This window comes from Budorcas taxicolor, chromosome 5, assembly GCF_023091745.1.
Source record: "Budorcas taxicolor isolate Tak-1 chromosome 5, Takin1.1, whole genome shotgun sequence".
Classification (NCBI taxonomy): Eukaryota; Metazoa; Chordata; class Mammalia; order Artiodactyla; family Bovidae; genus Budorcas; species Budorcas taxicolor.
The window spans coordinates 39,204,835-39,224,668 of record NC_068914.1 but is presented as its reverse complement, the minus strand read 5'-3'; the positions used below and the strand labels follow the sequence as shown (position 1 = coordinate 39,224,668).

Here is a 19,834-nt window from a genome sequence, read left to right as displayed (position 1 = left end):
GTTGGTAATCTAGGTCCATTCTTTGTATTTCTCCATAGAAGGTATAACTTAACCAGGAAAATCTGAGGCATCACTCTAATAATATGCTTAGACAAGTTGGACTTGGTTACTTTCTTTTTCATTGAAGTATAGTTGATTTAATGTTGTATAGTTGAAGTTGTACAGTTGTATAGTTGTGTAGTTGTAATGTTGTGTAGTTGTATTTAATGAAGTATAATTGAAGTAATGTTGTGTTAGTTTCGGGTGTACAGCAAAGCAGTTCCATTATACATATACATCTACACATTCTTCTCCAGACTCTTTTCCATTATAGGTTATTACAGGATATTGAATATAGTTCCTAATGCTATATAGTAGGTCCTTGTTGTCTATTTATTGTATATATAATTTATAATAATATACACAATATAACATTATAATATGTAACATGTTGTTTATGATGTATAAATATATTTATAACATATAATTATTATATATTTTATATATATATAAAATTTATATATATATAAATTTATATTATGTATATTTTATATATTAATTATATATAAATTCATATATAATTATAAATGTTATATATAATATATATTTGTATAATAAATTTATATAATCATAAATATAATTTACATATGATTATATGATATATAATATTTTATATGTACTTTATTTTATGTATATAATATACATATAAATATATAATAGTACATCTGTTAGTTCCAAATTCCTAGTATAACTCTCCCTGCTTTCCCCTTTGGTAAGCATAAGTTTGTTTTCTACCTCTGTGAGTCTGTTTCTGTTTTCTAAATACGTTCACTTGTATCCATTTTTTAGATCCCACATATAGGTGATATCACATGACTCAATCACTTATCACTTAATTGCTTTTCATCGATTAACTTGCACCATCTCTAATCTTCTTCTCATACATTCTCTTCAGTGCATTTTTTAGTATATTCTCTTTCTGTGTCAGGATGATCTGAGCATGCTGTAACTGTGGTTTTGTTTTGTTTTTGGTATCGTGCACAAAAAGAGGCTTATTAGATGCACGGTTTTGATAAGTGGGCCACATGGGGCCATCCCTACCTTTGAATTTGCAGATAAGCACTGGCATAGCTGCTGACTGGGGTGTCAGCCTGGTAATGAGGGAAAGCAAGAGATGGAATTAATTTGCAGAGTTAAATTAGCCTGCTAAAGTGGTTCAGGGTATTGAGGTGTGAAAATCAGTTCACTTTGTAAATGTAAACGGTCTCTCCCCAGAAGAGGTTTTAACTGTACTTTCTTCAGGTGACAGGGGAGCATAATCAGCCTTGTCTGTTAGGAGTAGTTGCAAGGCATTCCACAGTGCTTGACCTCAACTTCAAGGCTGTCCCACCAAGAAAAGCACAGACAGGGACAATAGCAGCCCCTCTGGAGGCTTAGACAAAAGTGATAATGTTGTTCTTTACAACATAAAAGTCTCTTTGTATTTCTACAGATGCAAAGGCACTTCAAACTGTAAATGACTGATCTATAGAGAGACGGTAACACATAATTTATTATCCAAACCAGGATCTATTTGTAAGTAGAATGTGCATGCAAGGGTGTGAAGTCACTTCAATCATATTGGACCCTATGGACCACGGCCCACCCAGGCTCCTCTGTCCACTGGATTTCCCAGGCAAGCATACTAGAGTGGGTTGCCACGCCCTCCTCTAGGGGATCGTCCCAACCCAGGGATCAAACCCACGTATCCTGTATTGGCAGGCAGGTTCTTAACCACTAGCACCACCTGGAAAGCCCTTGAGAGTAGAATAATCAAGTATTAATTGATCTATAAAAAATTTAACCCAAGACTCATCCTAGAATAACTAGGATCCATATCTCTTAATCAAAGGAACCTTGAACTTCCCACTTAATGGTTTTTTTCTTTCTTTCTCCCTTCCTTTCTTTTTCTATTACTTTTAATCTTTTTGTAACAAGGCATTAAAAATATATCAAGGTCAGATTTCAATATATATCCAATAAATATTTATTAGGTGCTGGACATTAACTTCCTGAAATTTACAATTGTGAAAATGGGGAGAATGTCAGTAATCAAATTATTATAAGGCAATAAACACTGGGCTTCCCCAGTGGTTCAACAGTTAAGAATCTGCGTGCAAGGCAGGAGACTCAGGAGATGTGGGTTTGATCCCTGGGTAGGGAAGATCCCCTGGAGTAGGAATGGCAACCCACTCCAGTATTCTTGCCTGGAGAATCCACGAACAAAGGAACCTGGCACGCTACGATCCATGGGGTCACAAAGAGTCGGACACAGTTGAAGCAACAGAGCACTCAATAAACAACTAGAAGCTGTAATAGTCTCAGAGAAGGAAATGGATAGGCTGTTGAGAGAGCAAATGCACAGATGAAATTTATTAAGCCTGGGACATCCAGGAAAGGTTTTCCTGAAGAATCTTTAGAACAGAGATCTGAAGGATAAATGGCGCAATGCAGGCATAGGGGCGAGGTATATGCAAAGGCCCTGAGGCAGAGGGCGCACAGCCTGTCCTAAGAACATTAACTGTGAGCAGTCAGCATGAAGCCTTCCTATTCCAAAGTCTAATACAGGTATCCCCTACTTTTCAAAAGTTCATTTTATGCACTTCACTTTTTACAAAAGATCGACCTTGGTACCTATTTTGCTAATGGAAAGAAAGCCGGAAATGAGTTCTGCTTCTAAAAGGCTAAAGTAAAAACAGCATTCAGTCTTTGTTCTGCAGTGAGCTATAGAGCCAGCTCACACCCTAAGCAGTAAGAGAAGCATCACCAGGCTCCCACCCAGCATCTCAGCATGAAACCATCATGGCTTTGAATGGGGAGCATCTGTGTATTATACTGATGCATTTTATGCATCCCTAGGTAACTGCTTCTTCACTTTATACCAACAATCCCCAACCTTTTGGCCACCAAGGACCGGTTTCATGGAAGACAATGTTTCCATGGACCGGGGAGGGGGTGGTTTCAGGATGATTCAAGTGCATTATATTTGTTGTGCACTTTATTTCTGTTATTATTACATCAGATCCACCTCAGATCATCAGGCATTAGATCCCAGAGGCTGAAGAGTTTACATCATTTTAGTTTAGGAAAGGTCTCATAGGACCCTCCTACTTTCAGATGGCTGGTAAACCTGTCCTCAGGCTGATACCACAAAGGACTTGAGAAAGCTGCCAGCTTCACCCCTCCACCTCACGAGTAAAGAGCTCTAAAGACTCACCATGTTCATCGATGAAGACATGCATTGCATCCACGGACATCTCGTCTTGCACCGACGTTTCAGGCCCACTGACAACTTGCAGCACAGAGCTGTCTTGTTGGGAAGTCACCCTGTAGATTATTTGCCTTTGTCTATTGCCCTGGAAACTTAACACATACAAAGGTTTCAAAAACGATGTGGAACACTTCTTTATCCTTAACAAAGCATTAAAAGAAGGAGCCAGTGAATGAGACTGTACCAGCACGAAGACATATGAGTAAGTTATTCTTACAGGGTTGGGATCTTGGCAGGTTCGGTGAGCCCAGGGCTGGTGCTGGTGTGGTCTTGACTTTGTACGTCTGGTTTTCCTTGTTTGGCAATGGGTCCACTGGGTTTCTCACTTTCCAGGATTTCTTCCTTTATCTCCTGGGAGCAGTTATCTGAAAAACATTGCTTTATGTATTAACATAATACTTAATAAGAAATGAAGGTGGAAATGAGTGGAAATAAGTTACCAAACTGAAATAAGAATAAATAGAAAAATGTAAATAGCTCCTATGAGGACTTCCCTGGTGGTCCAATGGTTAAGACTTCACCTTCCAATGCAGGGGACGTGGGTTTGATCTCTGGTCAGGGAACTAAGGTAGTACGTGTTACAGAACAACTAAGCCTGCACGCCACAGCTAGAGAAGCCAGTGGGCCACAGCTACTGAAACGCATGTCCAAAGACACACATCAAAGGCCATTTTCAAGGTCATGATGTCTTCTGTATTCCTATGACCAAAGATGCCAATAGCTATGTTCTTCTGCATAAATGTCTGCCCGAGAGAAGAACATGATCGTGTGGTTTGAACCTACAGGCTCTTTCAAGGAGTGACATTCCGAAAGCCCACCAAGATCTGCCTTAAAAAGTAAAGTGATGCTAGCTTCCCTGGGGTCTGAATCCCATCACCATGTATAAAACAAAGCTTTTCATCCTTAGACTTGAAGTAATTAGAGAAACATTGCTGGCTTCCATGTGAGTCCTGAAGAAAAATATTCCCAGTGCATCTGTGAAATGATTCAAATTGCTTTGGTACAAAACTGTTTGCATTTCATTTGACAGCTTGTCAAGATAGAAGTTTTCACAGTTTTCAAGAAACACATCTGTGAAAAAGTGCTATCATAACAAATAGCTTTAGCCAGTGATCATGTCACATAAAAACTGCAGGGAGGCATGTTTAGACAGCTCTACCTGCTAACACCACATGTATGTGGATTCATTCATTCATGTTGCTTTTAATACCTTAGTCTCTCCTTCTCTTAAATGGGCACATAATGTATGCCAACCTATGGGCTACTTTGAGCCTTCTCTGATAGCTCGGTGGTAAAGAACCCTCCTGCCAAGACAGGAGATGCAGGTTCAATCCCTGGGTTGGGAAGATCTCTTGGAGAAGGAAATGGCAACCCACTCCAGTATTCCTGCCTGGGAAATCTCATGGGCAGAGGAGCCTGGTGGGCTACAGTCCATGGGGTTGCAAAAGAGTTGGACACAACTTGGCGACCAAACAACAACAATGGGCTACTTTTCTCCTTTTCCCTTTAAAAATACACATGTAAAGGAATTTTCAGTGTCTAAAAATAGCACAAGTGAATGGCATATAATTTAAAACTAGAGAAAAGGGAAAAAATCTTAAATTACTCCTAACCCCACTGGCGCCCACTCCAGTACTTTTGCCTGGAAAATCCCATGGATGGAGGAGCTTGGTGGGCTGCAGTCCATGGGGTCACGAAGAGTCAGACACGACTGAGAGACTTCCCTTTCACTTTTCACTTTCATGCATTGGAGAAGGAAATGGCAACCCACTCCAGCGTTCTTGCCTGGAGAATCCCAGGGACAGGGGAGCCTGGTGGGCTGCAGTCTATGGGGTCACACAGAGTCGGACATGACTGAAGTGACTTAGCAGCAGCCACCATGCTGATTCAGGAGCCAATATGATAGATATCACATCGGAATTTTCTTTTAGACATTTTTTTTTTCAAAAAGGAAGTCATAATTTAGATGTTGTTTTATAACTATTCTACTTTTCTTAAATTATTACAAATATTTAATGATATATATTTCTACATCACCCAAAAATGGAAGTTATCTTACATTAATACAGTATAATTTACTGAATAGAAAAGTTATAAAACAGTTTTTGGTGTTGGGATTTTTGGATATACTGCAGGCATGTGGGATCTTAGTTCTCTGTCCAGTGATCGAACCCATGTCCCCTGTAGTGGAAGCATGGAATCTTAAAAACTGGACCACCAGTGAAGTCCCCAAAAACAGATATTATTTTATAACTGTTCTACTTCTATAACTGTTCTACTTATCTTAAAGTACTATAAATATTTAATGACAGGAGATATTCTTCTGCATCATCTCCAAATGGAAGCTAAATAATATTATATTAACATAGTATAACTTATTAGATTCCTATTCTTATAAATTTAGTGTTTCTATTTTTCTATACTGCAGATATTAGTAATTCTTCAATAATCATCTCCACATGCATTCATGATTATTTTCTTAGAAAGTCTAGGAGAAACTGAATATACTAATAGACAATAGCCATATAATATATATATAAATAGAACTCTGACCCACAATCTACACTATCTCAGAAAAATAATCCATTGGCTACAGTGACCAGCCCAGGAAACTAACATACTATGTACAAGTCACACTTGTCAGATGTCAGACCACTATTTCTAGCAAATGACTCAGGAAGCCAAATAATAACTCCTACAACAATCAGCCCAAAATGGACAGGAATTGATTAATAACTGAGAGCTTCCCTAATTTTTATCCCTGCTTCCAATTGCAGAAATCCAACCAATCAGAGGAAGCCAAATATGGTCTTTTAACCAATGATGTTTTTGCCTTTTCATACCGCTCATGGGGTTCTTCAGGCAAGAATACGGGAGTGGGTTGCCATTTTCTTCCGCATGATAAAGGACAGAAATGGTAAGGACCTAACAAACAGAACAGATTAAGAGGTGGCAAGAGTACACATAACTATACAGGAAATGTATACACGAAACTATACGAGAAAGGTCTCAATGACCCAGATAACCATGATGATGCAGTCACTCCCCCAGAACAGGACACCCTAAAGTGTGAAGTCAAGCAGGCCTTAGGAAGCATACTGTGAACAGAGCAGTGGAGATGATGGAATTCCAGCTAAACTACTTAAAATCCTAAAAGATAATGATGTGAAAATGCTGCACTCAATATGGCAGCAAATTTGAAAAACTCAGCAATGGCCACAGGACTGGAAAAGGTCAGTTTTCATTCCTACCACAAAGAAAGGCAATGCCAAAGAATGTTCAAACTATCATATAAGTGTGCTCATTTCACATGTTAGCATGGTTATGCTCAAAATCTTCAAGCTAGGCTTCAGCAGTATGTGAACTGAGAACTTTCAGGTGTAAAGCTGGATTTCAAAGTGGCAAAGGAGCCAGAGATCAAATTGCAAACCTTTGTTGGATCACGGAGAAAGCAAGGGAATTTAAAAAAAAAATCTATTTCTGCTTCATTGACTACACTAAAGCCTTTGACTGTGTGGATTACAACAAACTGGAAAATTCTTAAAGAGACAGGACTACCAGACCACCTTACCTGTCTCCTGAGAAACCTTATGCAGGTCAAGAAGCAATAGTTAGAACTGGACATGGAACAACTGGTGGAAAATTGAGAAAGGAGTACAATAAGGCTGTATATTGTCACCCTGCTTATTTAACTTATATGCAGAATACATAGTGCAAAATGCAAGGTTGGAGGAATCACAAGCTGGAATCAAGATTGCCAAGAGAAATATCAACAACCTCAGATATGCAGATGATACCACTATATGGCAGAAAGTGAAGAGGAACTAAAGAGCCTCTTGATAAGGCTGAAATGGAGAGTGAAAAAGCTGGCTTGAAACTTAACATTCAAAAAACTAAGAGCATGGCATCTCGCCCCATCACTTCATGGCTCCAAAATCACTGTAGATGGTGACTGTAGCCATGAAATTGAAAGACACTTGCTTCTTGGAAGGAAAGCTATGACAAATCTAGACAGCATATTAAAAAAGCAGAGACCTCACTTTGCCAAAAAACGTCCATATAGTCAAAGCTGTTTTTTCCAGTAGTCATGTATGGATGTGAAAGTTGGGCCATTAAGAAGGCTGAGCACTGAAGAATAGATGCTTTCAAATAGAGGTGTTGAAGAAGACTCTTGAGAGTCCCTTGGACTACAAGGAGATCAAACCAGTCAATCCTAAAGGAAATCAACCCTGAATATTTATTGTTGATGCTAAAGCTGAAGCTCCAAGACTTTGGCCTCCTGATGCAAAGAGCCAACTCATTGGAAAAGACCCTGATGCTGGGAAAGATTGAGGGCAGGAGAAGAGGGCAGCAGGGGATGAGATGGTTCGATAGCATCACTGGCTCAATGGACAAGAATTTGAGCAAACTCCAGGAGATAGTGAAGGACAGAGGAACCTAGCATGCTGCAGTCCATGGGGTCACAAGGAGGTGGACAGGACCTAGTGACAACGACAATAATAAACCCATCACATCAATTGCTATAATCCCGCCTCCAGCTTCCCCAGGCCAATAGCTTCCAATCACACCGGGAATCTTCCTTTTTTCCACTACAAAGCTTTCTTCTCTGCCTGCCTCAGAGCTTCTGCCAGAATGCTGCTGCTGGACTCTTTTGTAGCAAGCTCTAAATAATAGCCTTACTTTTTCTCAGTTGAGTGGTTTTTATTTCCACAAAATAAAAGAAAGCAGTATCAAAACAAAACGGAAACATGATTTTAAAGGCTGTTGGTAAGTATGCGGGTTTCTATAGCCTCAAATTCTAGACTATCCCCAAGACCTAAAGATAATCCTAAAGGCCTTTGTGAAGGCAACCTGGGTTGGAAATAAGAGTACCATAAAGAGCACTGGATAACCACACATAAATCAATGAGATTAGGACATTTCCTCACACCAGATACAAAAAGTAAACTCAAAATGAGTTTAAGACCTAAATATAATATCAGAAACCAAAAAAACTCCTAGAAGAAAACATAGGCAAAGCGCTCTTTGACATAAATTGCAGTATTACTGTTTGCATCTGTTTCCTAAGGCAAAGAAAACAAAAGCAAAAGTTTTTTAAATGGGACATAATTAAATTTAAGAATATACAACGGATTAAAGACAATCTCTTTAACAAGTGGTGCTGGGAAAACTGGTCAACCACTTGTAAAAGAATGAAACTAGAACACCTTCTAACACCATTCACAAAAATAAACTCAAAATGGATTAAAGATCTAAATGTAAGACCAGAAACTATAAAACTCCTAGAGGAGAACATAGGCAAAACACTCTCCGACATAAATCACAGCAGGATCCTCTATGATCCCCCTCCCAGAATACTGGAAATAAAAGCAAAAATAAACAAATGGGATCTAATTAAAATTAAAAGCTTCTGCACAACAAAGGAAACTATAAGCAAGGTGAAAAGACAGCCTTCTGAATGGGAGAAAATGATAGCAAATGAAGCAACTGACGAACAACTAATCTCAAAAACATACAAGCAACTTATGCAGCTCAATTCCAGAAAAATAAATGACCCAATCAAAAAATGGGCCAAAGAACTAAATAGACATTTCTCCAAAGAAGACATACGGATGGCTAACAAACACATGAAAAGATGCCCAACATCACTCATTATCAGAGAAATGCAAATCAAGACCACAATGAGGTACCATTTCACACCAGTCAGAATGGCTGCGATCCAAAAGTCTACAAGCAATAAATGCTGGAGAGGGTGTGGAGAAAAGGGAACACTCTTACACTGTTGGTGGGAATGAAAACTAGTACAGCCACTATGGAGAACAGTGTGGAGATTCCTTAAAAAACTGGAAATAGAACTGCCATACAACCCAGCAATCCCACTGCTGGGCATACACACAGAGGAAACCAGAATTGAAAGAGACACGTGTACCCCAATGTTCATCGCAGCACTGTTTATATTATAAGCCAGGACATGGAAGCAACCTAGATGTCCATCAGCAGATGAATGGATAAGAAAGCTGTGGTACATATACACAATGGAGTATTACTCAGCTATTAAAAAGAACACATCTGAATCAGTTCTAATGAGGTGGATGAAACTGGAGCTGATTATACAGAGTGAAGCAAGCCAGAAAGAAAAACACCAATACAGTATACTAACACATATATATGGAATTTAGAAAGATGGTAACGATAACCCTGTATGCGAGAGAGCAAAAGAGACACAGATGTAAAGAACAGACTTTTGGATTCTGTGGGAGAGGGAGAAGGTGGGATGATTTGGGAGAATGGCACTGAAACATGTATACTATCATGTAAGAAACGAATCGCTAGGATACAGGATGCTTGGGGCTGGTGCACTGGGATGACCCAGAGAGATGATATGGGGAGAGTGGTGGGAGAGGGGTTCAGGGTTGGGAACTCATGTACACCTGTGGTGGATTCATGTCAATGTATGGCAAAACCAATACAATATTGTAAAGTAAAAAAAAATAAAATTTAAATTTAAAAAAATAAAATAAAATAAATTTAAAAGCTTTTATACAACAAAGAAAACAATCATCAAAATAAGCAGACAACCTAATGATTGGGAGAAAATACTTGCAAATGATATGACTGACAAGGAGTTAATGTCAAAATATATGAACAGCTCATACAAATCAATAACAAAAAACAATCAACCTGATTAAAAAATGAGCAAAAGATCTGAATAGGCATTTCTCAAAAAAAGACATACAGATGGCCAACAGGCACATGAAGATGGCCAGCATCACTAATCACTGCAGAAATGCAAATCAAAACCACACTGAGATATCACCTCACATCTGTCAGAAAGGCCATCATCAAAAAGTCCACAAATAAGAAATGTTGGTGAGGATGTAGGAAAAAAGGGATGGTGGTAGGAATGCAAACTGGTACAGCCACTGTGGATTATGGAAGTTCATCAGAAAACGGAAAATAGAAGCCCCATATGACCTAGTAATCCCATCCCTGGGTATTTATCTGAAGAAAACAAGCACACTAATTCAAATGATACATGCACCCCAATGTTCAAAGCAGTATTATCTACAATAGTTGAGATACATAAGCAGTCTATGTGTCCATCGACAGATGAATGGATAAGTATTTACAATGGAATATTACTCAGCCATAAAATGGAATGAAATTTTGCCGTCTGCAACAACATGGACTTGGAATTATTATGCTTACTGAAGTAAGTCAAGAAAGACAAATACCATAGGTTATCACATACATATGCAATCTAAAAAATAAAACAAACTAGTGAATGTAACAAATAGAAATAACACAGATGTAGAGAGGAAACTAGTGATTATCAGTGGGGAGAGAGAAGGGAGAAAGGCAAGACAAGGATAAGGGATAAGAGGTTCAAACTACTATATTTAAAATAAATAAGCTATAAGGATATATTGTACAGCACAGGAAATATAGCTAATATTTTGTAACTTTAAATGAAATACCATCTTTAAAAATTGTGAATCATTGTTATATAATCCTGAAACACATATAGGATTGCACATCAACTATATTTCAATAAAAAAAATAAGGGAGGAGAATAAATCACAGGACAATAAGAAGAGCAAATGTTTGGTAGTTTTAAAAAAATAAATTAAGAAAAAACCTCTGACCCTTCCTGGAATAGACATATAATCCACTCCAACTTCCCCCTCCCTGTTGTACCTATAAGTTCCCAATAGCCAAACCTGTTCCTGTCCCAACAACCAAGTCTGATTCTTCCCAAAGAAAACCTCATAACATCCACATCTCTTTGCACACCCTAGATTCCCAGCTCAACCCTGTTCTGATTAAATATGGTTGGCTGAAAAGTTTAAGAGCAGAAACTTAAGTAGACAGACTAAATAAACCTCACATAGTAGCCACAGGGGAAACTCAGAACAGATGGCTGAAATTGATCAAGTATTAAGACTTTTAACATATTTTCCTAATTGAATCATCACAGTAAATCTGTAACATATTATTATTATTCCTGCTTCCCTGAAGAAACTGTGACTCAGATGGATATGGTGAATGGCCCAACCTCAGCAGCTGACATTGCAAAACCAAAATTTGGCCCTGGGCTGCCAAGTTCCAAAGGCAGGATCTGTCCACCCTATTCACAGCTCCTCAAGAAGACACATATTGTCTGGCTCAGCACTATCCAATACAGTAGCCAGTAGCCACATGTGACTATTTAAATAAAGTAAAATTTAATAAAGTTAAAAACTGTATTTCTGCACAATCCCCATTTCAAGTATTTAATAGCTACATGTGGCCAGTAGTCACTGGTGGTGGCAGATACAGGACACTTCCATCACTGAAGAAAATTCCACCAGACAATGCTGGCCTAGATCCATGAATCTTTATATTAACTGGAGGGTAAGCAATCCAAAAGACGCTACTCCTTGGAAGGAAAGTTATGACCAACCTAGATAACATATTCAAAAGCAGAGACATTACTTTGCCAACAAAGGTCCATCTAGTCAAGGCTATGGTTTTTCCAGTCGTCATGTATGGATGTGAGAGTTGGACTGTGAAGAAAGCTGAGGGCAAAAGAATTGATGCTTTTGAACTGTGGTGTTGGAGAAGACTCTTGAGAGTTCCTTGGACTGCAAGGAGATCCAACCAGTCCATTCTGAAGGAGATCAATCCTGGGTATTCTTTGGAAGGAATGATGCTAAAGCTGAAACTCCAGTACTTTGGCCTGATGTGAAGAGCTGACTCATTGGAAAAGACTCTGATGCTGCGAGGGAATGGGGGCAGGAGGAGAAGGGGACAACAGAGGATGAGATGGCTGGATGGCATCACCGACTCGATGGACATGAATTTGAGTGAACTCCGGGAGTTGGTGATGGACAGGGAGGCCTGGAGTGTTGCAGTTCATGGGGTCGCAAAGAGTCAGACACGACTGAGCGACTGAACTGAACTGAACTGAAAGTTAAAAGACTGTAGGGACTTCCCTAGCAGTACAGTGTTAGGACGCCTCACTTCCACTGTAGGGGGCCTGGCTCGGATCCCTTGTCAGAGAACTAAGATCCTGCATATCATGCAATTCAGCCAAAAAAGAAAAAAGAAAAGAACATAAAAAAAGACTCTGCAGAAACTTTAGTCCAGTAACATCCTTTGCCAGGGAAGAAACTGAGCTCAGAGATATTAAGTAACTTGAATGACTCTTACATTCATGCAAGAAATATAGTTTTATTATTTATGAATGTTGACTCTGGAGCAACACCAAGATCAAAGCTCAGCTCCAGACTTACTAGACTAACTTGGAAAACTTGGAGAAAACCACCTTTCCGGAAGGAATGATAAAAGGACCCATAACATAAGGTTATATGAGGAGCAAATGAGTGAAGCTGTATATAATTCACTCCATTATACAGTAACTGTATAATTTATTGTTCAAGCTGGGAACACTTTTGTGTGAGAGAGGTGGTGCTATTAACAATTATGTTAGCAAAACACATGTTAACAAGGACCTTGTCAAACAAACCACCACAGATGGTCACCCTTGTTAATATCTGTAAAGGGTTTAGGACAGTGCCTGGCATAAATTGGGCTTCCCTGGTGGTTCACATGGTAAAGAATCTGCCTGCAATGCAGGAGACCAGGATTTGATCCCTAGGTCAGGAAGATTCCCTGAAGAAGGGAATGGCTGCCCACTTCAGTATTCTTGCCAGGAGAACCCCATGGACAGAGGAGCCTAGTCTACTATAGCCCATGGGGTCGCAAAGAATCAGCCACAACTGAGCAGCTAACACTTTCATTGGCATATATTAAGGGCCATGTGTTATAATTACGTTTACAACTTGGGATAATTAGGAAATTCAGCATACAGGACTGTATAATATAATTCCACAGAAAAGTGGATTCACTTAATTTGCTTTACAATTTGCTTTCCCAGAATGCATCTATTTTATAATAGCAGAGACATCCATTGAAGGCTTTCGTCACCATGGTAACATATAATTGCTTATTTCCTTAGAAATAAATATTCCTGCCTTCTAGGGAAGCCAAATCTTCATTACTATGCCTATCCTGGAGGAATGAGCCAGTTTTAATCTATGTTCATCACACAGCTTGGTTTTGGCACACTCAGCAAACACCAGTGAGGAGCCAAACAGCCAACAATTACACAATAGCTGTCCTGCTGTTTGCAAAGTCAAATCACAGAAAGCCAATGACAAAGAGAGACACTGCCTTCTCTGTATCAGCAGGACAGAACAGATGTGGGATCCTACCTGCAGGAAGCCTGCTGTCTTTGTTCTGCTCTGTTGGCTCATTCCGTTGGTTAGATACCACCACCTTGGAAGTATTAATCGATTCTAACAAGGAGACAAATTCCAGGAAGTTGGATTCATTCGGTACTTGTCCTTCCTTGGCCTCTAGGTCAGATTTGGAAGTTGGCATTGTTTGTTCTTTATCATTAATAATTTCTGTGTAACTTTTGCTCAAGAAGACATCCGTCCCACTGTCCACGCTGAGGACCCGGGCATGTCTCTTCTCCTGGCTGGTTGTACAAGATGATGGATCAAGGTTGGCCTGGGCTTCCATTCCCACCTCAGATGCGGAGATCATGTTAGGTGTAGGTGGGGCGGTTGCACAGTGGTCTCCTGGGGAAGGACTGTGGTCCTGGGTGGCACTGCCCCCCTCCCCAGATTCATAGCCAGAACACGGATTAGAGGACGCCTCCACCGTCAGTCTCTCTGGCGACCTGCCACTTCCATTGCTTTCGGGACACACCATGCCTCCTGCATCCTCAGACAGCTGGAAGGTGATGACGGGAATTCTCATCTGCTCCACATGTGGGGGACCGGCCACCCCTGGGGGAGCTGGCTCAGCATCAGCCTGGAAGCCAGATGGCTGACTACCAACCGCCTTGAGATGCAGCGAGCTTTCCAAGTCTGTCATGGAGTTGGGCGTGCTGCTCATGGTAATGACGATCCTAATGGGTTCGTGCAGACTCAGCGGGTCACCGGGTTGAGAAGTATCTATCAGAGTGACGGCGACCTCACTATCTGAGTTGCCCATGTCCTGGTTCAAGGTTGAGTCCACCTGCTGGGAAACTTGCTCCTGCCCAGGTCTGGCGATGACGGTGTTACACTGTGGGCAGCTGCTGCTCAGGCTGTCCTGAGGCGACTTGCTCTGCAACTTGTCCCTGATGGAGGCATAATGACCAGGTTCTGGAATCAAGACAGAATTCTCACTCCCCCAAGGCTGGACAGAAACGTCCGTCTCCAGTAAGTCGTACTGAGACAAAGACAGGTAGGGCAACTTCTTTACGGTTTCTTTGTCCACCAAGCCACCCTCGGATCTGTGGTGGAAGGGGGGCTGCCCCCTGCCCCCTCTTTCCTTCCCTTGATCACCGATGCAAGTTTCAGCCACAACCGGTTTCAGTGGTATTGCTGATGTGGTAATGGTTCCCAGCACAGGTGCTTTAGAAGCAGGTAAGCTTTCCGTTTTGATACCAGGTGAGGTAGATGGCACCGGTGCTATGGGTTGGTCATCTGACAGAATGACACCTGAAATCAACAACAGCATCTGATTCCCATCCAGAATGGATGAATGATGTCCCAGAGCAAGATCAACTAATAATAAATTATTATTATTATTATATATAATAACAATAAAAAATTTAAAATAACACCAGCAACAAATGTGACTAGATGCTTATTTTTAAAATACCACCTCTGCTGTGAAATTGCTCTGGAAATCTCCATATTTAAGATAATAATTCAGACTTTTAGCTTTCCCTCTTTTGTGGCCCTGGAAGTCAGACTCGTGCATACTCAGTTGCTCAGTCATGTCCAGCTCTTTGCAACACTATAGACTGTAGCCTGCCAGGCTCCTCTGTCCATGGAATTTCCCAGGCAAGAATACTGGAGTGGGTTGCCACTTTCCTCTCCAGGGGGATCTTCCCGACCCAGGGATCAAACCCACATCTCTTGAACTGGCAGGCGAATTCTTTACCACTGAGCCACCTGGGAAGTTTGGGAGGCAGACTAGTACGATTTAAACAACATATTTGCAATCAGAAAGATGCTGGCTGTGCTATTTACTAGCTACAGTACATTGGGTAAGTTACTTAATCCTTCTAAACCAAGGCAGGGAGGCTCCAAAATATATGGTTGACCAAAAAGTTCATTCAGACTTTTCTGTCAGATGTAATGAAAAAAACCAAACAAACTCTTTGGCCAATCCACTACAGCACTTGACAAGCCAAAGCAGCTTGGGTTTTATAACGTGACCTCAGCAGAAGTTTTTCAATGCAGAAAGGAAGAGGTTCATTCAGGTCTCCAAAAGTTCTTTTCTAAGTCTTCTAAGTCTTGTTTCTCAGTGGTGCTAGTGGTGAAGAACCTGCCTTCTAATGCAAAAGATGTAAGAGACATGGGTTCGATCCCTGGGTCAGGAAGATTCCCTGGAGAAGAGAATGGCAACCCACTCCAGTATTTTTGCCTGGAGAATCCCATGGACAGAGGAGTCTGGCAGGCAAAAGGACAAGAACGACTGAAGTGGCTTTGCATGCACACAAGTCTTCTGAAGGCAGTCAAAAAACAATAAAATACAATCTTAGCAAAAGAGTAAAATAAATATTTGGGGTGGGAGGATTAAAAGGAAATCCCAGAAACAAAATTTGTAAATTGAGAGAAATGCAAATACACAGAACACAATGTTGTTAAGTGGGCGAGAATCCGCCCTTCCAATGCCAAGGGCAAAAGTTCAATCCCAGGTAGAAGAACTAGGATTCCCACATGCCAGGCGGTACAGCCAAAAAATTGAAAAAAAAAAAAAGCAAGTATGTGTGTTGATGATGACTTTACCTATTTTATATCAGCTATTATGAGCCTTATGGAAGGAGGCATAGATTGGAGAAAGGACAATGAAGTATGATCAATATCACAGTCTGAACACAGACACGATATAAAAATTCTGATAAATAATTAAAATGAAGAGTTAAAGAAATGAAGGTAAAATATAAATATACAATCTTGGGTACAGTTCTAAATCTTAATGACTTCATTGGCATTCGGCTTTATAAAAACTACTTTGTGTTTCACTGAGGATAATGCTGTGATAAAATATTAAATAATGAGAATAAGCACTCTACCTTTGAGATCTTCCACTGTTTCCTGCGCTGGCAGATCCTAAATAAATGAAAGAACAAAAATCAATCAATGACTCAGCTCCCTTGCTTACTTCCAGGCAGTCAGCAGATGCAGAACAACAACCACTGTTTTTCTAAATGGCAGGTGGGAAGAGAAAATACAGTGTCCACTATACTGGACACTACCTGTATGAGACAGATGGGTAGAAAAGACGGACACTGAAATATACAGAGGTACAGACATCCACCCAAGACCCCAGTGCTGTGATAAAGGGGAGTTTGATAATTAAGAAAGTAAGGAGACAAATAATGTGCTACTTTACACTCCAAGGAAGAGAGTCCAAGAAAGTGAATCTAAAAAAAAAAGGTGATTTAAGTGTGATTTCACGTGGAGTGAAGGACCGGACTCCAGGGAAAGGCACTGAAAACACAATGACTGAGATGGACGACAGACAGGCACAGGGAAGGGCAGTGCAGATGTGTTTATGGGGTCTGGTCACGTGCAGTCCCAGCAGGGTGGGTGGACTGCAGAGGAGGCTGGTGGATGTGCTTGGAGCATGTGACTGGGTGTTTATCTCATGGCCTCAGGTCACGGCTACCCAAAGACAAGTATTGACAACCAGCACGTGTAATCTGCAACCACTGCCATTGCTCACTTCCGGAATCAACAAAACAGCAGCATGAAGACAGTGAAAGAGAAAACAGGTCACTCACCAGGAGCCCAGAAGAGTGATGAGAGTTTATGCTCTGTCTGCCGGAGCTGCCGTGGAGAGGAGGTGTGGAGAGGGTTCGATCGGCTTCTTTTTTGCCGCTGTTAATCTGTCCATTATTGCTAATCCAGCATGAGAAACACAGGGGTAGTGATATTATAAAATAGAAGTATGGCTCTTTCGGCATTAGTCCCTAAACAATTGTTTTCCTTGTTTCCACTTGGTCAAATTCATGGTATACACAATTGAATAGTACTTGGCCATAAAAAAGAATAAAATAATGCCATTTGGAGCAACATTGGTGGACCTAGAGATTATCATACTAAGGGAAGTAAGTGAGAAAGAGAAAGACAAATACATATGACATCACTTATATGTGGAATATAAAATATGACACAGATGAATTTATTTACAAAACAGAAACAGACTCAAGACATAGGAAACAAACTTATAGCTATCAAGGGGGAAAAGGAGAGGGGTGAATAAATTAGGAATTTGGAATTAACATATACACACTGCTATATATAAAATAAATAAACAAGATCCTACTGTATAACATAAGGAACTCAACTTGATATTTTGTAATAACCTATATGGGGAAAGAATCTGAAAAAGAATCACTTTGCTGTACACCTGAAACTAATATAACATTGTAAATCAACTATATGTCCATAAATACACAGACAAACAGAAAGGAAAAATCATGGTATACAAACCTTACTTTTAAAAGCTAATAAACATTACTTTAAAACAAGATTTGCTCTCTTAAAGAACTATCAGAAATAAGGCCAAGAATAGTGACGAATGCCCACATGAGAATTATCTTTTTTAGTTCTACACAAGGTACTACTTTTAAATCAACAACAACAAAAAATCAACAAACACAAATTTCCTGAACATACTCGCATGTGCTAAGCATTTAAATGATGAGATAGAAAGACTAAAGTAAAATATTTTGTTATGCTAAGCCTAATGCAAATGAATTTCACAGCATGGTATAAGGTCACATTAAACAGTCAATTAAACCATCTGGATCATCAACATTTTTTATGCCTAAGTGTATATGTAAATATAAGAAAAATGTACATATTTGTGTCTGACTGTCCTGGCCTATTTTCATAAACACCAAATAAATGAGCAAAATTATTTTAATCAAGATTAAAACATTTAAATTATAAACTGATGCATTAATTAGAAATGTTACCTTGGATTTCTGTGATTAGTTATATGGTCACCGTTGGCCTCTTTGTCTTTACTTTGCTTTTCTTTCTTTCCAGGGGGTCTTCGCTGGATCACTTCTCCTTTATCAAACATGAGGTGTAGGCGATAACTGATCAATTTGATTATTGTGAAGAATATGGTCACTGAACTGCAGTAAAAAAATACAGTGATGGCATCTGGAGGAAAAGCCTAGAGAAGAGAAAAGAAAGGGAAAAAATTATTTGCTTGTAGGACTATTTTTGTCTTATATATGAAAACATTTTTTAAGTATTAAGCATAAGCTGGGCAAGGTTTCAAATTTTATTAGCTTTGTAACTTTTCTTAATACCCAAGGAGAAAGAGCTATTACCTTTTTTATCTTTTTAAAAAGTCTTTTTTATTTCTCAGGTTCTGCCACTAGCTGCAATGACTAAGATATGATCTGCAGACAGGAACTTCACAGAATGAAAGATACAATATAGCAAGACTCTCCATTCCTACTAGCTCTTTATTCTATAGTCAGATCTGGTCTTCTCGTGCACATGGTCTTCAAGGCCAGAGAAAGGCCTTTAAGATGCTATTTTCTTCAACAAAACACAAACACCCTTGCAGAGAACAGAGGAAAGGAGAAAGAAATTAAAAAAAACCTGATTTCCCATTGGGTTAATATCATCAAGCCATGGATTTTTCTAGTGGCGTGATGTAGGCAAGGGCTCTATGAGAGTGTACTGTTTCTAAAACACAGAAGGATGATCCCACTCCTGGGCATATATCTAGAGAAGAACATGATCCGAAAGGATACATGCACCTCAGTGTTCGCTGCAGCCCTGTTTACGGTAGCCAAGACACGGAAGCAACCGAAATGTCTATCAACAGATAAAGGGATAAAGAAGATGTGGTGCATATATGTATATAATGGAATATTATTTAGCCATTAAAAAGGATGAAATAATGCCAGCTGCAGTAACTTAGATGGACCTAGAGACTGTCATACTTAGTGAAGTCAGTCAAAGAGAAATATCATATAATATCCCTTATATGAGAATCTAGAAGGAAATGAGCAGAAGGCAATGGCACCCCACTCTAGTACTCTTGCCTGGAAAATCCCGTGGACAGAGGAGCCTGCTAGGCTGCACTCCATGGGGTCGCTAAGAGTCGGACATGACTGAGTGACTTCACTTTGACTTTTCACTTTCATGCATTGGAGAAGGAAATGGCAACAGACTCCAGTATTCTTGCCTAGAGAATCCCAGGGATGGGGGAGCCTGGTGGGCTGCTGTCTAAGGGGTCGCACAGAGTCAGACACGACTGAAGCGACTTAGCAGCAGCAGCAGAAAGAAATGATACAAATAAACTTATTTACAAACAGAAACAGACTCACAGACTTAGATAATGGATTTATGGTTACTAGAAGGGGAGGGATAGTTAGGGAGTTTGGGATCAACATGTACACACTGCTAAATTTAAGATGGATAACCAACAAGAACCTACTGTAGCACATGGAACTCTGATCAA

At 39.9% G+C, this 19,834-nt stretch overlaps 1 protein-coding gene across 1 annotated transcript in view; it reads right to left on the bottom strand.

Moving 5' to 3' along the window:
• The window catches only part of PCNX2 (pecanex 2), a 304,964-nt gene that overhangs the window by 263,554 nt on the left and 21,576 nt on the right, over positions 1-19,834 (bottom strand). Inside the window, exons 2-7 of the mRNA XM_052640516.1 lie at positions 18,324-18,529; positions 17,124-17,241; positions 16,413-16,449; positions 13,546-14,826; positions 3,507-3,654; positions 3,236-3,381 (exon numbers count right to left, since the gene is read on the bottom strand). Of these exons, the coding sequence (XP_052496476.1) occupies positions 3,236-3,381; positions 3,507-3,654; positions 13,546-14,826; positions 16,413-16,449; positions 17,124-17,241; positions 18,324-18,529 (1,936 nt within the window). The remainder of the gene's footprint in view (positions 1-3,235; positions 3,382-3,506; positions 3,655-13,545; positions 14,827-16,412; positions 16,450-17,123; positions 17,242-18,323; positions 18,530-19,834) is intronic.